Below are 25005 nucleotides of genomic sequence, written 5' to 3'. Positions count from 1 at the left end.
CCACCCAAGAGTGAAGGGCAATGGAGAGAGGAAGCTGCTGGGTGATTAAGAGATTGCAGTCATTGGAACAACTAATTCTGATTCAGCTCTTTCTTTCATGCCCCCTCTGTTCTCCTTGAGTGTAGATGAGGCTGTATAACATCATGTCAGCGCTACTCATCTAATGAGATTGTGGGAGATAAGTTTTCCTCTCTATAAAAACCAGATTATTTAGTTCTATCACCACAAGCACTTCATGTTGGTTGCAAGTGTGATGTGTAAAGGGTGGGGCACGGAGAACTGATTCTCATTCGGTTTTCTTTTCTTTCTTTTTTTAATACAGGAAAAACGAATTATTTTTATGAGTTGAGTACTGTCCGAAGTATAAACCTGATATGATGTAAAAAAAAAAAAAATTATAACAAAAAAATATAAAACATACATTATTGCTATATATTTTGTATTAAATAGAAAAAAAATATTTTCAAATAAAAAAATAGCAATGGCAGATATCTCATGAAATCTAACCGAATGAAACGGTAATACTTTAATTTGACCAAATTTATTTATTTATTTACTAATTCTGTATTTTTAATTTTTATTTTCTTTGGTGTAATGACTCACTCCCTCAATGAATCAATTGAAGAGGTAAATTTAAAAGTGCTAGAAGAATCAATAATTAAGTAGTTCAGACACTAGAGTCGTTCAGTTGAATCTGTACTAGAATCGTTAAACCTCTTACTATTCCCATCCCGCCTCCCGCATCACTAGGGATGTGAATTAATAAGCTGCAGGAAGCAAACATCCATAAACCTTATTAAGATGAGAAATGATACACTGGTTCAACTGGTTTGAAGTACCTGCCCTAAATCTTCACAGGAGAGCACCACAGCTCTGGAATGTCGTCTCTGGATTTTGATTATTCAAAAGCAAATGTTTTGCTGAGGATTTTGGCAAGTCAGCGGCTCTAAAACTCTCTGGGTCAGGGAATAGAATGGCAGTTGCTGAAAAGGCTCCACATGTTCTTGGCAGTTCGGGCACTTCAGAATGGCCGCTCCACTCCAGGCCCGGCCCGCTAGCACAATGCAGGTCTGTGTGTGAAGGCAGGAAGGGGGTTTGAAGTTTTACAGGAGTTATAAGGTTGGCCTTGTCTGAGCCGAGGAAATGCCGCTCCATTCTGAATGAGTTATGACACGTAAGGCCAGACCTCGACAACGTTCTCTGCTCGATCCAAAGACAGGGTTTGTGAGCTACTGCCACAGCTACTTAACATATAATTTGTGACACAAAATACTTTTGACACATCCGTGAATGTTATTATAACTTTTTTTTTTTTTTTTACATCTTTATGCCACACAAATTAGACTGTTTACTCTGAACGTCTGTTTGCGAAAACCTCAGGCACAATCGTTTGGTTTTTGACGATGCACCCCAGGCCTCGTGCATTTATCATTATATCAGATTGTGCCGATGGGGTCTCAGAGCTCATCCTGAGATCAAATTGCGTTTTGCACCACCTGGGTTAAGAGACCAGAAATGACTGTTTTATTGACCACTAGCTATCAGGTTACCCTGCTCACTGGCGATCACTTAAAAACAAACAAGAAGCCAAAGTGAGTTTTTATTGATCGGACACAGAGCTGGTTAATCTGTTTGTGGTTGGATTGTGGGTAATACATGTATTGGACATCTTGTATGCTGCCCATGTTATTGTTAAGGTCGTCAGATTAGGATCTGTCAGATATTACGATGATCTCTTGATGTTTTTCTCATGCTTCTCACTCCGCTGGACATATGAGCAGCTGGTCCATAGGTCATAAATAGGATACTTCTGTTTGTAATGCTGGTTTTATCATTTGTCTTGGAAAACTGCTGTCAGCTGACATGCTGCACACCTCGATGGTGCTCGGATGTTGTATTTTGCACTTATACTTGACCGGATCAGATTGAAATATCACACAAAAGCAGTCTCAAGTGATACGCTTTCTTGCTGGTTATGTTTAGACTAGTCTGTGGTATGTTCAAAAATGGTATTTCAGGCTGCACTGCGCAGTCAGGTGTTTGTTTGGTGCAATGCTGTCTCACTGAAGGAGAATCATACTCAAAATGCTACCTGACATCCGTGTATATTTAGAGAACAGGGAGCGTTGTCATGCCACTGCGAAATAAATTGAAATCGGGCATACATTTTTACTCTTGGAACATTTTGAAGGTTCTTTTGTTAAGATGTTTCTTGAAACTGTCTACAGTTTTGCTTGTCTATTCTTTTCTGTGTGAGTCTCAGGAATTACTCCGGTTATGGTCCTCTATATATCAGTGTTTCTTCAACTTCACTCTTGTTTATGTCCTGGGTTTGATTTTTCTATTTTCTCTTTTTGTAATATGCCAGTCAGATTAAAACTGTTTTGGAAACTTTTAACTAGGCCTTCATCATTTTATTTTGCTACTTGTAAAGATTACTTTTTTTTTTTTTTACCCTTATTTCTTTAAAAAATTTAATGATGTATCTTTTAATTTTTATTATATTGTATTTGATACATATAATTAATTTGATTATATTTTCTATTATATTTAATAGTTATATCTATATTTATTGTCTGAAAATGATTTCAAGATTATCAATTTTTACACATTTTTTGACTGTCACTCAGTTGTGATGACATTTCCACCACAACCAACAGATAAAAAAAAAATTATCCACTTGATTGTCAAGGAGACAAAATTGTCAGTAAAATACGAGACGTGTTAATAAAACCAAAGTAAATATGGTTTGTGAGCATGTTTGTCAAGTTATACAAAAATATTATTTAACTGTGTATTTAGGATACATAAAATGCTATGAAATTAGACTTAACAATATATTGAAGTCGGGTATTTTACTCCAAGTTTACAATGTAATTTCCATCACATTATTTCCAACACAATGCTGTTATACACAACACATTATTTGAGATGTGGTGGATATGACACTGTAAAGGATTTAAAGGACAAAATATGCTAGCTTAAATGATCTCGTAAGAGTTTTAAAAAAGTGTGTTTAATGAGGTTTTTTTTTCTAGAATCCCATAGTTGAAGAGACACTCATATGCATGTAGTATCTAAAATTTTTGCAACATGCCTGATTAATTTCACAGCCTCTCTTCCCATCATGAGATCAGCCATGAAACTGATCTCACATCTTGCTGTCTCTCTTCCCTGCTGTCTATCTGCTTCTGTGTTGACACATGGCTTATGTTTGCTCAGATGTGAGTCTCGGTTAATGCACAGTGGGACTGTGTTCTAGTGCATGTAAGCACACACAATATAATGTGCGCACTTTTCTATCAGTTTCCTTTGGTCTCGAGGAATGTCTCTGTGGATACTACTATACTATGAAGTGTTGAGCGCAGGTAAACCGCCGTTCACCGACACAATTCAACACTGTTCCCTCATACAAATACAGCATCTTGCTGGAATTCAGTGTATGCCACAGCTTTACTGGGTGTGTGTGGTGTCCGCTTGGAGAACGGTAATTTAATAACCTCTTTATTTATGTAGCATTAAAAGGATGTGTGAATCTGAAGCCTTCTCGCCCCAGCTACTAAATCATCATTACGCCGACATTGTGCTTTGAAATCTTAATGCGCTTTTTGACCGTGACTGAGGGACCGTCTAATGCCCTCCTCAGCATTGTGACACTTCAGGTTAGAGAAATAACACTCCAAACCCACAAAGTTTCATATTACCCAGCCTCTGGCATGCACAAATGTGGCCACAATTAAGATGTTCACATACCGCTGATGTGTGCGGGTTTGCTAGTGCATGAGTACCTGCAAGTTTAAAGTATAGAGAACGGTTCGATTTATCATCAGCTTTCAGACAGATCCAGTAGCCTACGTGTTTGTTTGTTGTTGTTGTTTTTTTAGTATTGCCCCTGGTAAAAACTGCTGGGTAAGCGAAGTGTGCAGCTGAATCTTGGAATAGATGTCAGATTTTTTTTGTGAGAACACAAAATGCCTTTGAAATTGAAAAGTGTATTTACCCTCCATAGTGTGTAGAATGTTTTAGTGAGATTGGTATTATAAAGTAGGGATGCAAATAATATCACCCACATATTGGTCCCATTGGTCTATATCTTTTTTTTAATGGCCAGTGTTTTATTTTATTTTACTAGTCTGTCTGTCTCTCTGTCCATCTATCTGTCTGTCTATTTGTCTGTCTGTCTGTTCATTTATCTGTCCATCCATTTATAGCTCATTGGTTTTAAGTATAACATGAAAATAATTATTCTCCGAATGTCAATATCCCCATCTGTATAATAAACTTTACTTGTATATTTATACCTTGCCAAGCAGAATGTGAAATATGCATATAGTATATTTAGAAAACTAAATCTGACAAAACCTCCATGCAGGTACTTCCTCAAAAGTAAAATTATTCATAAATGAAGTAAAATATGTTTTTTGGGTTGTTAGTATTCATAGTTACAATTCGCTTCATATAAAACTATAGAAGTATATTATGTCTTAATCTGTTTGTTAAACTCTGTTAGCTCATTACGAAAAAGAGACGCGCCATCTCTGGACTCGTACCTGGCACACAAAGGCCCAGCATACGTCAGCAGAACGGCGGCTAACCGTGGACCCGTCAACACCCTGAGTGGGTGCGATAATGCAGCTATACAATGGGCAGACAATGGGCACCAGGCCGTTCTGTGCCCCGCTAATCTCATTTCTGCTTTCTAAGCAGCCAGTGCTATAGTCTCCTCCGAGGGAGGAGGGGGGATCCGCCTGTCAGCTTACCTCACACGCCCGTAAACATCATCCCAAAGCTGTGAGGACATCAGTTCAGCCTGACTGCAGGTGGTCACCAGCCAGAATGCCTGGTTTTGTTCATTTGTTCAAGTTTGATTTTGAAGACGACATGTGGAGGAGATATATGATGTCATATTTGTCCACTGGCAGCCTACAATATGGCAAATTTAAACACATCAAGCTCCATAATGTTGTTTTTGATCATTAATTAATGCATATTAGAGGCATTGTTGGCCTGTTCAAAGAGACTTTAAAGTGGTTCCATAGAGAGTTTTAATATGCCTTTTCTCTATGAAAGCCTTGAGGCTATTTTATCTTTAATCAGTATAGACATCTGAAAGTAGATTTGTGGAATGGAGAAAATTGCCTGTGCATGTGAAATGTTTTCATGGCAGTTTAGCCCTGCAATGTCTTTGTTTGAGACAGATGAAGGTATGTTAGATATTTATTTCTGTTTGATATTATTATCAAAAATCATAATGCTTATCTTCGAACATTCTTAAATATGCTGTGTATATGTGTATATACGTGTATATATAGACAGACAGACAAAAAATCTATTTTTATTTAATATAATTATTATGTATATATAAAGTATGTTATATACCTCTCTCACTTTCTCTTTCTCACAAACTTTCTGTTCTGATGATATTGTTGTGTAGATCTTTATGATTGGAGGACAGGTGATGGTATCAGTGTCCCACCACACACTGGTGGTACAAAGCGGCTCCAGTGCCAGCTGTTATCTCCAGCATGGGAATGTGACATTCTGATAAGCTCCCCTCGTGTCCCTGCACCCTGTCTCCACACTCATTTATTTATCCATGCTCTCCGATCTGTATCGTTCTCTTCTTTCTTTTACCGTCTCATTCTTTTTACGCAGTCATAGGACTGGATAAGATGAAAATCTGCTGCATGCAAACATGGAACTGTAGAATGTCAATCAATGTATGCCACTCTTGAATACTTAACACATTGTGGTTCCACCTAGGGATGCAAAAAATATACGAATATACAGTAGAACATGAAAATAAATATTGGCTTATTGCTATCGGCCAGAACACGTTTGGGATGTTTGAACCAACCTTAACATGTTCTTATTTCCAATACAAAGACTAATGTTTCAAGGTGGGTGACTGGAGATGTGACATTATAATTGGTTAGTTTGGTGATATTTTCTCTTTTTTTTTGTCAGAATGATGCAGGCATACACCGAACATACTCTTCAGGTCCTCTGTAGGAAGTGACACCCACAGAGGGCTTAATGAGGTTGGCTGTCTGTTGAGAAGAGCAAGATGTGCCCATCCTGTATCAATCCTTTGCCTTCTTTTCTTCATTTCTCTCGTTCCATTTTTCCCATTTGTAGCTGAATTGAGAAATACAACAAAAGTATCATGAAAGTTTCCTGGCTACTCACCTACTGTAGTTCTAGAGGTTCGGTTTTAAAAACCCCAGACCATAAAATGAATGTAGATTAAAGTATGTGGAAAGCCTCACAGTACACCCATATGCGTTTTGTATCTATATGTTATGCATCTGATCTGAACATCAGCTGACAGCTGTGTTCAATTTTGCCAGCAGCAGATTTGTTTGCTGGCTCAATTGTCTCTGTAAGTGACAGTGCACCCTGAAAATCCTCAGCCTTGTGTATTTATTATTTATTGTGGATGTGCCACCCACTGTTTGTCTAAGTCAAGCGTAAAGCTTTGCTTTATTTTTACTGCATAACACATTTCTTTCTGAAATATACCCATGAAGGAACCTTAGTCAAATTACCCATTTCATACTGAGAATTTTGTTTCAATTACTAAGTCACACTTAGAAAAACAAATTTGAATTGTTATTTTTAGCACCAGAAACTTCCTGTCAAAGCTTGCTGGATTAATGCGCCCCCTCCAAAATCCCTGGACTGGCAGCAAAGCTGATTATTATGCGTTAGCCATTTGAAAAACAGACTGTGACGGTGTCTAAGTTCGTCGAGCCTCCTGGTGGAGTTTTGCAAATGCGTGTGTGTGTGTGTGTGTGAATTGTTTGTACTGGGTTGCCTGACGGTGGGAGTGAGAACTGTGTGGCTGCCCAATGCTCGGAGTGTTTTGTGTGAAAACCTTGTGTTTTTCCTCCAAATCACTGGCTTTTTTCATGCTTCAATCTGTTAACGTCTTACCTGAGTACTTGAGAGATGTTTCCTGTACTGCTGAGGGGTTCAATAGAGCAATCTATCCATTAGTCTCACAGAGAAACAGTTTTTCTTGCAGATAATCACTGTATGTGAAATTTCAGCTCTTCAGGCAGCTGTCATTGCAGACAAAGATTGGCTGAGGGTTTGTTTTTATTCCCCTAGCCAATAGAGAATAAAGTTCAACTAGTTTAAAAAAAAAAATTTGGATGAAAATATGAGTGGTGCTTGCTTGCACATGCAAAAGTCACCACCTTTCAGCTAGCGTGTTGTGGGTGATTTCCAGGACTTTGCTATGCAGTTGCATTGCAATTTTTAGAGCATTGCTGTGTAGTTGCTTATTGGCTCAAGTAAAAACATAAAAAACCAGACCTTTAAGTTCTATTTATTAAGTTTTCAGCGTTAAGAGGAATTTGACTAACATACTGACTAGGACCTCTGATAGGCCATTGCCTTCACACGCTCAACAGATATGATTGTGATTAGCTACAATGCTCAAAGCTTGTAAAAACAGGCTGTAAATAGAAACCTTTGATGCTCAGAGGGCGTTCAAACAAACACGAACGAGAAACTTTTAAAAGCAGAGTCTATCAGCGGGTACCGAATTTACCCGGTACTCTGTAATACCGGTACTGGAGAAATGCTGGGCAAAACCCTCCCCTTTTTTAAAGGGGTCATATAATGCCATTTTTGTACAAGCTAGTATGATTCTTTAGGGTGTAAATTAAAAGTTTGTAATATACTTTAATTTCAAATTCTCATTAGTATTGTAAGAAAACACTTATTTTACTTGGTCAAAAACAGCTCTGTTTTCAGCACGCCGTTTCAGTGTATATGACTTTAAATGATAATGAGCTTTGCTCACCCCGGCCCTCTGTTCTGTGCGTACACCGTTTGTAACACAATAACCATAACGCGTTGTTCAGTATAAACGTGGGATTATGAATTATATTGAGAACATCATACATAGAAAACATGCCGTAATGTACCCTAAGTGTAAACCTTAGACGCATTCATTGTGAAGCGTGCAGCTAGCGATTTGCAAAGATTAATATAAATATTAATATAAAGTTTAATAAAACGTTACACACACTTCAGTTGTTCTAGAGGTTCAGCAGGAACACGAATAGTTGGTACCGATCCTTTTTTCATGAGTAGCTTCTTAGCAAAACCAGCTTTATACTGACCCTCGTTTATAAAGCAGTCTGGTGAGAAATGATTCGCGTAAAGATGAGAGCATTGACGTTGCTCGTGGGGAATATTCCCTTCGAAAACAAACTCAGCCACTGCGTCTTCAGCGGTTCGGATTTAGGAACATTAAAATGACCGCTGTGTTCGTTATTACACCCAAGAACAGAACACCACAATCGCTTAGACGCCATTCTGCTCATAGACAGTGCTCCAGCATATCAACAATGACCGTGCTGGTCCGCGCAGACTACGATTGACAGCTCCCTCACGAGCGAGGGCGGGTCTGTGTTGAAACGTTGCTGTCAATCAACAATCGTGGGAGGGGCTTCCGAGCGTGTGACGTCACAAGGTCGAACGGCTTGATTTGAGACAGGGGAAAACATATAAGGAGATTAAAACAAAAACACTGGATGGATTTTTATCATTTTATGATGGTTGTGTACAGGCATGGCCAACACACATTTCAGTACAATCAACTTGTAAAAGTGCATGTACCATTATATGACCCCTTTAAAGTATCGACTGGTACCAGTAGTACTGACAAACCTAGATAAGAAGTTAGCCTATTTAAATATGTAATTCATTTATATATCATGCATATATTTATCACTCTCTTTTGAGGTCAGTGCTGAACCAATTTTTTGGCAAATGTTAGCTTTTTCATCTTTTCTTCCCTCTCACTTCTTAAAAAAAACACACATTTTTTGTCTATAGACATTCATATTCAAACTGTGAAACCCCCTTAGCAGTCTTTATGAGCAACCCCCCAGTAATATCAATGGTTGTCTCTGGAATAATCCCCTCTGTACAGTCTGATACTCTCTAAGGATTTTAATTAGTTCATTATTAGATTTTCCGGCACCTTTTCAGTGCTAACCTGGCCATGGTATATTAGTCTGAGGGAGCCTCAGTATGCCATCCCGTAATTCCTGGCTACGGTATCTGTCTTGCCAGATGGCTGGTTGGTTTTAGACGGAGCGATGCAGTACATGGCACACTGGAGAAAGGAGCAGGGGACCAGACTGCAGCACAGATGGCCGTGTCCGCTCATGGCACTGGGTCTGTGGAGGGCTGGTGAAGCTGGGTGAGGTAAGGAAGTGGCACCAGTGAAACAAGCCCTAAAGACTGACAGAAGGTCAACTCATTATTACAACCAAAAGCAGATCAACAGCTCATGTTTGCTCTTTAAGAACAATTCTGTATGCATGTAGTACGAAACAGTCTGCTGGCTGTGTTCAGATTGGCAAACCACCATACTACTGCTATTTTTGCAGTTTCCTACCAAATTTTGTTGATTTTTTTGTTTGTTTTTGTTGATCAAACAAACCAATACTATTTTTAACATATATGCTATTTTAAATATTTTATTTAATATTTAAATATTTTATAAAAGCAAAACACTTCTATCTTTAGCTATATAAACATTCTGTAAGAAATGTAGTTAGCAGTACGCTAGTATTCTGTTCTTAACATAAACACTGTTTCAATTAAGAGGAAAATTCTGTTTTCTCATTGGTTGATTGTCAGAAGTGTGGAGCTGGTAAATTTGAACGTTTATTCTCATGGCAGGGGGAGATGGAAGGATGGAAGCATTTCCTTTAATGATTTGATTGAAGATGGCCGGGGCTCTCATGTGATCTCAGCCCTAATTGTTCTAAATGGAAAGGAAAAATACATTAGTGTTTTAAAGGTAGGATGGAGGAGGCTGGAAATGGGGGAAAAGACGTAGTTAACCAGTTAACCAGACACTTTGATGCAACCACCAGTTCTTCCTGCTATCCTGAAATGAATATATGTCACAGAAACTAACAATTTTCTCTGACAACACAGGTAATCTGTAAAAATAAAACCTTCTAGCCAAGTTAAGCAGTTTTGAAGGGATATTTCACCAGTAAATGAAAATTCTGTCATTATTTACTCACCTTGTCTCAAGTCATTCCAGTAAATAATGACAGATTTTTTTTTTTTTTTTTGTGAACCATTTAAGGTTTCATATAGTACAAGATCAACAAATGAGCCAGAATTTGTGGCCAGGACTTTGAAATCAATTTTTTTACAGGTTAAGGCTAAAGAGCTGATTTCTTTCCCCAGTTTGCTTTGTTAATGCTTTGGTCTTGGTGTCAGTCTATTGGAGAATAATCTCTTTTTTCCCCATTCTTTACCATCAAATGAAAAAAAAAAAAAAAAAACATACAGAGCCTACAGACTACAATGACATTCATCACATTCATTTTTTCCATTAAATAAGAATATTCTGATGAAATACCACGAGGGAAAGAAATCTTATATAATTCTTATCTTATGTTCAATGGCACACGTTTCTCCCCTCTCGTTCTCTGTCTATTAAGCAACCCATCATCTGCTGAGCTAATTGGCTCTGCTTCTCTTCCAGCGATGTCACTGATAGCAAAATGAGTATGCTGATGTCACTCACCTAGCTGTGCTGTGTGATCTCAAAGCCTGTTTGGTTGTTGGCACAACAGAAATGTTCAAATTAAAAGATGCACAAACTTGACTGAAACATGGGTTTTAAGTGTTTTTGCTGCCTGTTCAGTCTATGATGCTTCCTTGGGTTGTTTCATTATAGGAATGTTTAAAAAGTTTGGGTCAAAGTCAGATTTAAAAAAAAAAAGAAATGAAACCTTTTATTAATAAAAAATGCATGACACTTTATCAAAAATATCAGTAAAGACGTATTATTCATCTCATATAGAAAAAAATGTCTTCATTATATTTAATCAAAATGTGATATCTTGCTCCAACTCTGATTTGACTTTTAGTGTCAGTGTATACCAAAAACCAAACTGCTATGTTTTCTGCTGCTGTTGTAGGTATGCAGCCTTCCTAAAAGTATACCAGTAGTTAATGCAGTACTTTAGTGAAGGTCAACATTAATGTAACCAAAGTCGCAGCAACAATAGCAAATAATGATAGATTTTGAAAAGCAGTTAAGCATTGCCATTGGTCAAAATACACCTGAGGATGAGCTTGACCAAAAGCCTCCACATTATGATAAAAAATCCTCCTCTAATGTGGATACAAGTTGCATTTAGGATGGAACACCCACTTTTACATTCTAATCAATTCCAATAGCACTGAATCCAATAGTCCCAGAAGCTCACTATTTTGTCTTTTGTTTGAGTGTCCTGTTTCATGTATTGCAAAAGCCGTTTCAAGTTGGTTTTAACTTTGAAAGCAGTCTCAAGGAGCCAGATGAGCACATGAGCTGTTTAACGACCCTGATGACTGCTTAATAGTTTGTTCTTCAGCAGTCGCTGTTTGTAAATGGACTGCTGAAAGTGTTAACCAAACCATGTGCCAATCGCTAATTGGAGAAGTTCAGCCACAGTCCCTGGCATTAGATTATAAAAGCCAATGTTGCATGAATGAAGAAAGCGAGACTGAAGGAATTTCAACCTTGAGAAAGTTTGTGGCAGGCATCGTCGCTGGCTCTGCACCGGCTTGCAGTTGGAGTAACGGTTGACTCCTGTTTTTCTAACAGCCAAAGAATTTCCCCTCCACTCATGCCCAGAGCAAGTCTGGCCTGAGGCCTCAGCAAACAAGACTAGACTAGGAAATGGAATCTGCTAGTTTTGATAACAAAGTTCTTCTTTTTAGCCATCTTTGTCTGTTTCACTCACTCACTTCCTCTTTCTTCATGTGGTATAACATGACCTACTGAGCGATTCTGGGATGGACCGTAGAAGCCTGATGTAGGTTAACATCCCAGTATAGTTCTAGTACAGAGCTGGGCTTTATGGGAGGAATTCCACCCCGCTGGGCGTACTCCCCTTTGGTCTATTCCTGACAAAACTTACTGGGCTAGAAGAACCACCCTCTGTCCCCCAGATGTTTTCAATGGAGCTTTTGTGGAATGCCCTGAACCTGTGCCATCAAATAATGAACTGATCTCTTTAGGTACTCTGCAAACTGGCAGCTTAAAATGATAATTCACCCCAAAATGTCATTATTTACTTCTTAATTAGGGTACTTCTTTCTTTCCCTAGTGGAACACTAGAGGAGAAAATTTGTAGAAAATCAAGTTATTTTCAATATAGTAAAAGTGAATGGGGATGTCAAGCTTTAAAAGGAGGAAAAAGTACCATATAGCATATTTCATTAGAGTAATAGCAATTTTGGATTGCTGAGTTAATCATTCCTTTGAGTTGTATCTTTTCAGTAAATAATTTCTTCTAGATCATGAAACCAGAATGATTGGTTCCCAAATTGGACTGTTCTGGTTCTCAAGTCCAACTCAGTTACTCATTAATTTGGTTGCAGAAGTTAACATAATCAGGAAGTAAAGATCATCAGTGCATAACGACCTAAATTAAATTTTTGAATATTGCGCACAATGGAGCAATTTTATGGAGTTTGATATGTTGTTCTAGGGCATGGGTGTCCAATCCTGCTCCTGGAGGGCCACTATCCTGCAGAGTGTAGCTCCAACCTGCCCCAACACACTTTCCTGTAAGTTTACAGTATTCCTAAATATCTTGATTACCAGGTTCAGGGAATTTAATTAGGAATAGAGATGAGTGCTTTCAAGTCTTCCTGGAAAGTTCGTGTTTACGAGTTAGTGATCAGCAAAATGAAACATTTCAACGTTTTTTCCTTGAAAAAAAAAAGTCGTCATGCCAAAAAATAGCTTGAATGTATTTAGTATACGCGGTTATAGGAATATGCAAATTAGCCCCGTCCCCACTCACTCACGACAGTTGAGAGATCCACTCGTTGACGATCACACGGTTGACGTGATTGGTTAGTTTGTGACATCAGAAACACCAGCGATTTCAAACTGCATTTTTGAGACCGTATTTGGTTCACTGCAGTTTTAAGGAGAAAATACTCAGCAATGGTGTTGACATAAATTTACACGGTTTGTCTTAAAGCAAATTAAAAACACCACATAGACATAAACAACATTAAAAGCTTGATTTTCACCACAGGGGGTCTTTAACTCTACTTCTACAAAATGATGAATAAAGAATGTGCAAAAGGTTTGTATGTTTTTTGTTGTTGCTTTTTTATGTTTGTATTTAATTTATGAAGGTTCTGAATCAAAATATTTTCTCTCTATAGTAATTGTACAATGTCACTTTTGCTCATGGGACTTAGCTAGTTTGATTGTAAATGGAAAACAAATGGAATTATTTCATTAATTTCAACAAATTTACTGTCAGAACAGATGCTGCATCCATTGTGTCCACCATGTTGTTTATGGTTTCCATTATTCCTGTTCTGAAGGTGTTAAAAGAGACAGAATCCTGTTAAATATGTGTACATGTGTGAACTCTCCTCGTTTTGTACAGATGAGTAGGTGACAACAGTTTTTCCACCCCATTGGCTCTCATTGAGTAACGTCAGCTGTGTAGATGGAGCCTTTTCCCAATAGTCTATCCTCAAGGAAAACCCACGCTGTGTTTCCTGATCCACACTGAAATAGTCTAGCCGGGGAGGAGGAAATATGGGTCGCCATCATAAAGCAATTATCTCCTTTAAATGTTTTAATGATTAATCAAGGGAGTTCAGCGAGAGGTTTTGATTTTCAATCTCCCGTCCCTTACCATTTATATACTACGTGGTTTCCACAGTAACGGGTTTGATTATGGAAATTGGGGAGAATGAAGGCTATGATAATGTTCTGTCAGCTTGAGTTTATTTTTGAACCACACATACACACAATCGCACCCTTCATCCTTCTTTTGTTCTACCAAGGAGATGTTTATTTAGTCCTGACAGCTGCTCTCTAATGGAATCGTGTCCCTTTTTATCTATTCATTCTGATGTTCATTGGTATAGTCTGTGCTGGTGTGTCAATGTGGTGTCATTCATGTGCCTTTCTCTCTTTTTCCACTTCTTCTGTCTCTTTGCACACAATTAGAGTCATGGAACAAGATCCTTGAAATGGTCCTTACAAAGCAACTAATCATAAATGAATCTCTCCTTCATCAGTATGAAAGCATATAATGGTCCCATACTGCTCTAGAAGTAGCATTCAGTCATTGAATTTAATAATTTGAAGCTAACCAGAGTAATTTTCCTCCTCCTCCTACTTTCTATGTCCTGATTTTGTGTCATCATCACACTGATGTATCCAATCATCATTATGTCTTTTCAAGTATTTAAAGGCCCCATGAATTGGCTTAACAAGCGCTATTTTTTTTACACCTTTGTTAATATATTTCCTATTGAAACAGAAAGTAGGTGTAGGACATAAAGGCTTTAAATCAGTAAGCTTTAGTTTGCATCACTGCCGCAATGATACTTTCTGTTGGTAGTCAGAAGTTGGTGGTATTAAGGGTAGGAATGGGTTTTGTTACAGATTTCTTATTTTGATTTGGTTTTGATTTACAAGATTCAATTTGATTTGATTTTGATTAATTTAATTTCAGTTATAATGTTCATTTTCACATTAGCAAAATTGTGTGGGCAAAAAAAAGTCTATTATCTGTTGTCAATAGTGTAACTATCAGTGTCTAGTGTTCGAAGCACAGTTTCTACAAGTCACTTTCAAACCAAGCAGCTTTCTATTGGTCAGTGTGGAGAATCGGTGTGACCAACTTAAACTCGTTACAAAATCCTCGGGAGGAAATCTTTCACCCTTACAGGAAATTCCTGATCGTGTGGATTCCTGTTGAAATTACTGTATTTTTTTAAGAGTCATTTCTGGAATCAGACCACACTGGTCATGCTGTATATTTTTTCATAAGTCAATTAGTTTTGATTCAGCCCTTCAATGGTATAAATTAATTATTCATACACATTATTATTATTATTATTATTATTATTATTTAAAATTCTTGTAATATTTAATCAAAATAACTTCCTCCTCTCTTGCAACTACAATTTGTCTCTAAAGATGTGTTTAATGGTGCGAGGGCGGGACAACCTGTCACAAGATCACAGCTATAGCTAATGACAATGATCCAGCAATCCAATCAATTCCCAATGAACAAAATTCCGCCCTACATTTTTTTTCCTTTTGGAGAATCCATTTACTCGTAAATATGTCACAATAGGGAATAAAAGACTAGCGTAACTTCTGTTTCATTCAACTTTAAAGAGATTGCGAACTCAGGTAAAATCTGATTTTTTTATTTATTTTTAGGAGAAAAATCCAAAAAACTAACATTTTCATGTCAAGGGGTTTTAAAGGGTGGGGAAATTCAGCATACAATGAGGGAAATGTTGGTCAGTGGGTGAAGCAAAAGAATTTGGCTATTTTTCTCTTCTTTCAATTCTTATCATTCCCTCCACCTCTCCTGAAACTGAACCCCCCATTTCCTGTTCTCTCCTTCCTTCAATGAAGAATGCATCTTTCATTTGAGGATTAGGTTTGGCATGTCTGGAACTAATAGAGTCCACCCCTCTGAAATGTGTTATAAATTGATGGCTGGACCAAAATGGGGACCCAAAGCACTCTACCGCATGTGACTGGAAGTGCTTTTCCTCAATGTTCACTGTAGTTTCTGGCTCTCAATTGGCCTCAAACTTTAGCTGAGGTGCTCAGGTGCAGGGCCTCATCCCAGCCAGCTGCTCTTCCTATTCTCCCAAGAGTTTTAGACCAATTCCTCTTGCATTGTGGAGCTGGATCCTTATTCTCTCTTCCTTTATAGCAGGCTGCACGAAGTGACTTCCTGTCATCTCCCTTCTGCTTCCTGTTTGCTCTGATGAATGGATGGTTTCCTTCAAGCTGCCTTCAGTGACGCAAGTAGTGTACACTATCCAACCCGCCTCCTGGAAACAACTGATCCCTTTCAGATTTGCCTTTTTTTTTTATTGTATCCCATAAAAGTTACAGAGACAATAGCACTGCTCTGAGCTGCACAATGCTCTTTTTCACTTACACACAAATGTGTGTATCTTTCTTGCTATCTTCTCACATCTCAGCTGTGATACAAATGCTAAATTTAATTAATTTTACATTAATTTTAATGTAGATTAAGTCTAAATACTTCAAGCCACTATATTTAGAGCCATATGAGAAGAAAATGATCTGTAAAGTTTGGGTGAGATTACAACATCCTGTGCCTAACATTTCTTCATAGAGCTTGATCTACATGCTTTTATTGGGATCCGTATTTTCCGAAGGAATATCCACCTAGGGGGTTTGTTAGAGAAGGCTGATATGATATGATCAAACTCTACATGTGCAGTTTGATTTTTCTGTCTGGTAAGAGTTTTTTCAGGAATATCTTTCCAAGTGATTTCTTTTTCCGTTTCTGGAAAATCACCCAAAAATTAAGAGTCTGTCATCGTTTTCTCACCCTTATGTTGTACCAAACCTGTGTGATTACCAAATGATGGAGTAAAGTACGATAACTAGCATTTATCTACAAATGTCAATTTAAAAAAAAATGTTTTCAAAATATCTTCTTTTGTTTTCTACAAAAGAAAATATTTTGAAAACATTTTTTTTTTTTAAATGTCCATACAATTGAAAGTCAATGGCTGACAATCGACTGACTTTCATTGTGGACAAGAAAAAACATTGGCAATGACATGAGTAAATGATGACACATTTTAAAAGTTTGGATGAACTAACCAATAAAACAGATTGAAACATGTTGATGTTTGTTGTCTGCAGTGATATGAACTGCGGGAAGGGAGAGCACAGGAGAAGGAGTGTACTTAGATGTCTTTAATTTACGATTATCTGAATGCGTCAGAGTGTTTGCCTGGCGGTGAATCCCTAAGACATCTACTTACCAACTGTGTGAGGATGACTAATGGCAAAACAACAGACTTCCTGGGCTGTTTGTGTGTTGATTTCACATGCACAACACTTTTAACCCCTCTTTTGCTCCCTGTTAGTGTTGTCCTCAAGCTCTTTGAGGTTTCGGAGTGGCACTATAAACACTAATCTCGTCTGCTTAGTCACCATGGCACCCCAGCGTTCACGAACTTCAAGCGTGGCCTCTGTTTTTGAGGACAGCAGTCTTGCCGTCTACCTCCTGGTGATTTCTATCTCTTTGCTTTTAAAGCTCTGGCGACAAGCCTGGAGTTTGGAGCCCTTAGCCAGGGCTTGTAATGAGATATGACAGATTTGGGGTGGGGTTTTTAGGGGACCCGGCTGAGATGCTCTCAGGGAAATGAGCAAAGTGACAGCTGGGATGAGGATGGGAGGAGGATTGATTTGGCCTTGAAGAGACAGCACCATTAGATTGCAGACCCCCGATGTTCATGGCCACTCTGGACATCAAACCGTAGTCCTTAGAAGTTCAGATAATTTGTATAGCATTTTTCATAATATATGGGTCAGTGACATGTTGTCTTTTGTCTTCCCATGATTATCTTTCAGTCCTTTATCCAGTGCCAGCTTCGGTCAATCTGTTTTGCTCACTCCCGCCCTTCCTATTAGTTAGAGGCAGTATAATCAATAATGCATGGCTCTGTAATACCCTGACTGAGCAGATATCTCAGCAGGTAGCTGTGATTGTTGTTCGGGGACCAGCAGGTATTACTCAACACTGTGTGTTTGGCTTACTACTGTGTTTGGCTCTGTCTTATAATGAAGGTCCCAGACAGAGCTTTGCTGCCCTCTCGCCAACAGCTGTCTCGCAAAGACTGCCATGTAGCCATGAAATTAGATCATTATATAATGCTTGTTCAGCAAATGCTCACTCAAAGAGGCAGGGGTCATTGCTGTCCGATTACTCTTAGATCGTTTAATCTTTTGTGTCTCTTTAATGTTTATGACATGCTCACCTAACTTCTCAAGGAAACAGGTCATTTGAATCAAGGTCAATTGTCCTTGTTTGTTGATTCAGAGTGAAAAAGTTCTATCTATCCATCTATCCATCTATCCATCTATCCATCTATCTATCTATCTATCTATCTATCTATCTATCTATCTATCTATCTATCTATCTATCTATCTATCTATCTATCTATCTATCTATCTATCTATCTATCCTTATCCATCTATCTATCTATCCTTATCTCTCCTTATCTATCTATCCTTATCTCTCCTTATCTATCTATCCTTATCTATCCTTATCTATCCTTATCTATCCTTATCTATCTATCCTTATCTATCTATCATTACAATTTCTAAATGATAAATCCATTAGGCCTATATAAATTATTTTTTAAATGTGTATGTTTCTGGCCCAAGGACTAAGGGAAATGTTTGAGGGGCATTCTGTAATTGGAAAGTTTTTTTTTTTTAATTAATAATTTATAGTGTGCAACAAAAAGTGTTCAGTCAGCCTGTGGGAGGTGGATATGGAGCTAAAGAGAGTTTTTGAGTGCAATATTTTTAGCTTTTCAAGGATTTCTGTTTGTTCTTTTCACTCCGGGCATTTTAAAGGTTTTTCTAGTATAGATGCAGAAAAGCAGGATGGCCAGAGAAATGGTAGCAGTGTTTCTCAGACATAGAAAACATTTTATGAGCCCCAGAGACAAATGTAGAACATCTGACTTGAGTTTCCCTGTGAGTGTGGTTAGATTATACTCTTCCTGCTGTTGATGACAGTGATGATGGCGTTTACTGCTCTTCCTACATCTCTATACAGAGAGGAGTGTATATCACTTCAACTGATCCTGAGTTAATTAGTCGTGGTGCTTGTTCTAGCTTGTATTGCATTCAGCACAAACAGTTCAGATTATACTTTTATATTATTGTTTTACTTTTCCAGTGGAGTCTTGCTTAATGTGCTGTCATTAGATCTATTCCTCGGTTTCTTTCCCTAGCCCGACACAGCCCTGTTGGCTTCATGCCATTCACCTAACCAGTCACCTAAGGGCTGAAAGCCTTGCCAGCTAAGAGGGTTTGGTTTACACATAGACATGAATGAACACATATACAGCCACAAGAACATCAGTATCACTCCACCACCAGTGTGATCTAGACACTTAAATCAACTTTTTAAAATGCCAAAAATGTGCTTGTCTGCACTACATGTGTAGATAAATGCTAGTTATCGTACTTTACTCCATCATTTGGTTATCATTTGTTGAGTTACTGCTACCATGATCAATAGAAAATGTAAAATAATTGTGATATAATCCTATGATTGCTAAAAAACAGTATTTAGAAAACCCCTGGTTATTGTGTCTACATCTCAATAAAAAAGCAACAATGAGCTCATAATTGAAATATTAAGCCCATGAAGGCCTGACTGCTATATTGACCATGTTTTGTCTGTGCGTGTTTGGAGACGATCTGCCTCTGCTAAAATTACAGGGCTCCTTTTGAGAGCTGAGGCATTACAATGTGGCACTGACTCATTTCACATCATCTTAAATTATACAGAGGGCAGAAAATTACACGTGTCAGTTGTATTGACACATGTTGGCTTTTCAGATTAGGGCTGTCTTGTGATATAGTCATGTACTAAAAATCATCACAATGAGAAGTAGGAAAAGCCCACTTTGTCGAACTTTGTTGTGTTTGACTTGACTGAGACACAGAGGCTGTGGAAATCCCACTTCTGTGTGATGTCAGAGTGAAAGTGTGCTCTCAGCGCAAAAGCACAATAGAGTCGGGACAGTTGGGTATCATAGCCCTGGGACTGTCACACCCCGCTGGTCTCCTCTCTTCTCCGGGCTGGAAAATTTAGAACATATGGAGGCAAAAGTCATCAGATTTCTCTACAGCAGGAAATGCAAAGGTACTGTTGATTCTCTGACCTTTTCAGTGTGTTTTCTTGTCACTTGAAACACTGGTTTGACAGCTGACCCAAGACTTGGCATCAGTACATCAAATGAAATGTGATCCCGCAGCTGTAAACAATGAAATATATGTGCTAGTTTATAGTCTTCCCTGTTTGGATAAAGGATTCTGCATTGTTTTGAATAGTTCACCTGCTGTATGGCAGAACTTGCTTCTAAACTAAGAGCAATGGCATTATGTTTTTTTAATCAGAGCTTTGGTATGCAGGACAAGTATCCATAGTTCCAGAGTTCCCAAGAGCTCACATAAACATCATAATTCAATATTTCATTAGGCTGTCGGGATTGAGCGGGGTAAATTAATTTGGAGCCATGCTTGAGTGCTCGGCGGATGTTGGACATGGTGAAAGAGAGACAGAGTGAGAGAGGCAACGGAAATGAAAAGTGATAAGCTTGGATAAACTATCTGAAGGTGTGTAGGGGTGTGTGTGTGTGTGTGTGTGTGTGTGTGCGCGTGCATGATGGACCTCTGTAAATCTCTTGATCCCATGTATTATTCTCCAGTCTCTTGAGAAGCGTTTTAGTGTTAAAGTTTAAAATTTACTTAATGATAACTTCTTCATAAGGTTCGTTTTTTTTGCATAGAAGGTTGAAATGTCTCTCCACCAGTTATTTTTTACTTTGTTTTGAGGAACTAGGTTAGAGCAGCATAGACTAGATTGTGAAATGTGGGTAAAGGATTTTTTCTGCCTGAATCAGAATATGATCGTTTTTTTGATGTAGTAAGCAGTCCCAGATGAAATATTTACATGCTTTTTGCATTTCAATTGAGTTTCCATTGCATAGTTATGGTAAAAAACAAGTTTAGAATTTGCAACATTTGCAGAGTGTCCAAAATGAACTTGCGTCCATAGAGGGTGAGTTTCCTTATTTTTGTGTGTGCATTTTATAAAGAAATGCATGTTCTCTATTACAAAGCTAAAGTTAATTACAGCAAAAACATGATTTTGTTCATGCATTGTTGAGTGGTTCATGCAAAATGAGTATCATTTTGGTGGCTTAATGCGAGGAATATTCCACATGTGTTTCCACATGGAGTTTTAAAGAAAAACTAAACAACGTGAGGCATCCTAGATTAATTTATAATTTCCAAATTTCCTCTTAGGAAAAAGACGCACAAGTCACATCTGATGATGATCGCGTAGGGTCCATGCTAAAAGTACATTTTTGACACTTTGCAAATATTTGAGCTTGAATACAATACCATTCTAAAGCCTGGGTTCAGTAATATTTTTAAAAGAAGTGTATACTTTTATTTGGCAATTGATCAAAAGTGACGGTAAATGAGTATCCTGAAAAGATGTAACAAAAATATTACAGTTTTTCTCGATTGCTTAAACACATTTCTTGAAACTATGCCTCGAATTCTCAAAACAGTAAACACAAATCCATAACATCGCACCCAATTCCCCAAACATTCTATTTTCAGGTCAAAGTGAAGCTCTACACTCAAAACCATTCACTCTTGCTGAAAAACCAAAATTTTTCCCTCAGACTGGACACACAAGCCCTCAAAAATACACACACTACAATATAGTCTTACACACTGGTGCAATAAATTAAAAACAACATTTCCAAAACTGGCAAGTTATGTTGCTTGTGATTCCCCCCCACAATGGATACATTGGCACAATTTGATTCATTCATGTACTACACAGTACAACATACACACAAATATATATATATGTATATATATTTTTTATATTTACTTGCATAAGACGTGTGTGAGCATCATATGATAGTAAAAGAGCACACACAAACCTTATTCTAATATGAATTATCATAATGTATTGTAATTGATGTGTATGTGAAAGTCTATAATGTATTTTTAATATGCGTATTTATTGACATCAGCCTGCCCAGGAACTACAGGTGGAAATTAGCACAAGTGCTACAACCTGGTAAAATGCATCTCTCCTCTCTAAGGTTAATGTATATTTTGCATTGTCCCTGTCCAAAAATAAATAAATAAATTGTATTGGAATGGTAAAGAGTGTTGGTACGTGACAGGAGGGCCTCCACTCAAGGATACAATATGATGAACAAGTCTAAGAATGATCCACGTATGGTTGAAATACAATCATTGGCCTAGAGATAACATTCTGGGAGTCAAGACTATAAAAGAGGAAGGATGCTGTCACACTCTTTTCTGTCTCACTCTGCTGCCACTCTGTGTGACTGTACGACTGCTGGCCTTTTCTTGCAAGAAAATAAACCTCATCAAAGACAATTGGAAATGTTTGTCTCTTATTCAGTGATAGAATTTTGTTTGCCACCACACCTCCCTGAAGGTTCTGATGATGGAGGCGACGGTGAAGCGACTCAAGTTTGGCTTTACTCGTTGCCCAGCCTCCCTCATAGTGATACCATGGACAAGGACATGGTCAACTAAAGTGGCTTGAATTTCATCCGAGACTGCTTGTTTTCTTGCCCTTGCCCTCCTCCTTCCTCCTCTTCTTCTTCCTCCTTCTTCCTCCTCCTCCTCCCTCCTCCTTCCTCCTTCCTACTTCCTCTTTCCTCCTCCTACTCCTCCTCCTCCTCCTTCCTCTTCCTCTTCCTCTCCCTCCTCGACCTATTGCTTAATTTCTCTGTGGATCCATTGTTCCAACACTCAGTAACCTGATTTTTATCTTTTATAGAGGATTTTATAACCTTTTATCTATCTTTTGAAGGATCTGATTGATGTGTGTTCTGTTCAATTGTGACTCTTAGTTATTTCAGCTGGGGAGTTGTGTGCTAAGTGAGCTGAAGCTGTGCTGACTTGAGAGAACAATACTGAATGCTAGTGCTTTCTAAATGACCACATGGTGTAGGCAATGAGAAATGAAGGGATTTGTGTGTAGAGTTTTAGACTAATGTGTCAAAACAGGGGAATAGTGTTTATAGTTTAGTGAAATGGGTGCTTTTAGATAAATGGCATTATGGTTTTGAAATTTTAGTTCAAAAAAACTGTAAGCAGCACAACTGTTTTCTTGACTTGAGCACCAAAAATTAGCATATTAGAATGATTCCTAAAGGATTATGTGACACCTGAAGACTGAAGTAATGACTGCTTAAAATCCAGCTTTGCCATCACTGGATTAAATTACTTTTAACATATATGAGAATAGATAACAGTTATTGTCATTTGTAATAATATTTCACAATATTATTGTTTAAAAAAATCCAGCCTTGGTGAACATAAAAGACTAAAAACACTAAAACAATTTAGAGATAATGAAATTTTCATCATTTTTACAGAATTAACGAATAACACTAAGCACTTTTATGCATAACCAGAGTATGAAGTACTGCAATAACTCTGCATCTTCTTCTTCTTCTCTGATTGGCAGAGATCCGAGCCCAGTTGGTGGAGCAGCTTAAGTGTTTGGACCAGCAATGTGAGATCCGTGTGCAACTCCTGCAGGACCTGCAGGACTTCTTCCGCAAGAAGGCAGAGATCGAGATGGACTATTCCCGCAACCTAGAGAAACTAGCCGAGAGGTTCCTGGCCAAGACACGGTACACAAAGGACCCTCAATTTAAGTAAGAGAACATTTGGCTTTGTTTCCTTTAAGTTGTTTTTGCTGATAAATCATATTCTGGTGATCCATGCCGTTACCTGTGTGCAGTTTGAACTCAATATGTTTATGCAGGCTTTTTTTCCTCTCTCTCACACACACTTCTGATTACATAAGAGTCAAGTGCAGTGAAAGTCGAGACTGTTGAGTAAACTCTCACCAGGGTCATGTGATATTTAGTCAACACTTAATTTTGTGCTTTTTCAAGATAAATTCATTAAAATCTTCCGTAACCACTCATATTTTAGTGTGTAGGCTTAAACAGAGTCTCCTTGTTTGTCAGGATGATGATGAATCAGCTTCAGACCATGTAAATACAGTAAGTCTTTTGAGGCTTTCACAAGACCCTGCTGTTATATAAGAGGCTTGTCTCACATCTCTGATTAGATAGCAGTGGGGATTTTGATCGTGGAATAAAGTCAAGTATTTTCTTGGAAGTCCTTGGTTCTGTTCCAGTGACCCATATTTGATCCTGATACTGTAGTGGTTAGAGTTATTATGCTGTATAAAAGCAAGTAAAGAACATTAATGTTTTTACTTAAGATACACATGTTTATATTATAGTGTCTGATTGACAATATTAGCTTATAATCTAATTTTGTTGTTTTGTGTGAAACAAAACAGTATTTTAAGTGGCCTTGATATTATTTTCATATTTAGAGCTTGACTTTGAGCAGGTTTACCAGGGTTTTTATAGCTCGGTTGCGTAGAAAGGCAAGTGGCAATTATGCTGAAGACCTGGCATTAAATGAATGAAGGTTTCCTGATACCAACTAGCGAGCTATGAGAATGATGCAGTCTCGCAGCAGTCGTTATCACAGGATATGCTGCGGGAGAGCCTATTAATCAGTGTTATACTGTCTAAACGGATCTCTGTGGTCAGAACCTTTATGACGCTAACAATAGTGTCTTTCCCTTGTCTACATCAAACTTCCTGACCATTATAAAGCAAAATATTTGCTTGCATTAACATTTATCAAGGTGCTTTTGTAACTCCCAACGGTCCATGCTTTTTGGTAACATATTGTAATCCTTTTGTGCTTGCTGTGTAAATAGGTTGGACTGGTTTTGAGTTGTTTTCCAGGGGCTATGCGTACCTCGACAGGTTTCTTTCTGGCGGTTTTGCCCCTGGCAATGTTTTGACATGGGGGATATCCAGTGCTTGAACTTTTTTCTTTCTTTCATTGTTTCTTTCATTTTCCCCCTTGTCATGTGCTTGTCTTTGCTCCTTCCCTTTTTCACTTTCTGTCTTTCACGTTATTTTGCTCTTTGTATTTTCACTTGACTCCTCCTCAGCTCCCAATATAATGGTTTGGAGTGCTGGAGGCTTTAAGTCTGGGAAAGTCAACATACGGCTCTCTGACAGCTACTAGAAATGATCAGTAGTTAGCACAGATGTTTTTTGAGAGTGGTTTCGTGTGACAGCTCTGTGCCCTATCAGGCCATGGTGCTGATGAGACCCCGGTGTACCTCAGATCCTAAGGGAGGTTCAGTTTCAAATGGAGACATACTGTAGTGTGAGGAGTGGATGTATATCACAATATTTTTCATTTTCGGTTAACAACAATATATGTTACAATATAGACATTTTAATGGAAAATAATGAAATAATTATAAATAATGAAAT

General features: G+C 38.0%; 1 protein-coding gene across 3 annotated transcripts in view; it reads left to right on the top strand.

Moving 5' to 3' along the window:
- srgap2 (SLIT-ROBO Rho GTPase activating protein 2) overlaps positions 1–25005 on the top strand; it is a 101439-nt gene that overhangs the window by 33434 nt on the left and 43000 nt on the right. For 2 of the 3 annotated variants that reach the window (XM_056234126.1, XM_056234124.1), the window contains exon 3: positions 23151–23343. In XM_056234126.1, coding sequence (XP_056090101.1) covers positions 23151–23343 — 193 coding nt within the window. Of the gene's footprint in view, positions 1–19636; positions 19758–23150; positions 23344–25005 lie in introns of those variants that run through there. The other variant, XM_056234125.1, reaches the window with a different exon arrangement.

The sequence above is a fragment of the Rhinichthys klamathensis genome, unplaced genomic scaffold (genome assembly GCF_029890125.1).
Source record: "Rhinichthys klamathensis goyatoka isolate OS25496 unplaced genomic scaffold, OSU_Roscu_1.1 h1tg000390l_1, whole genome shotgun sequence".
NCBI classification, from domain to species: Eukaryota; Metazoa; Chordata; class Actinopteri; order Cypriniformes; family Leuciscidae; genus Rhinichthys; species Rhinichthys klamathensis.
This window is presented reverse-complemented; position numbering and strand designations above follow the sequence as displayed.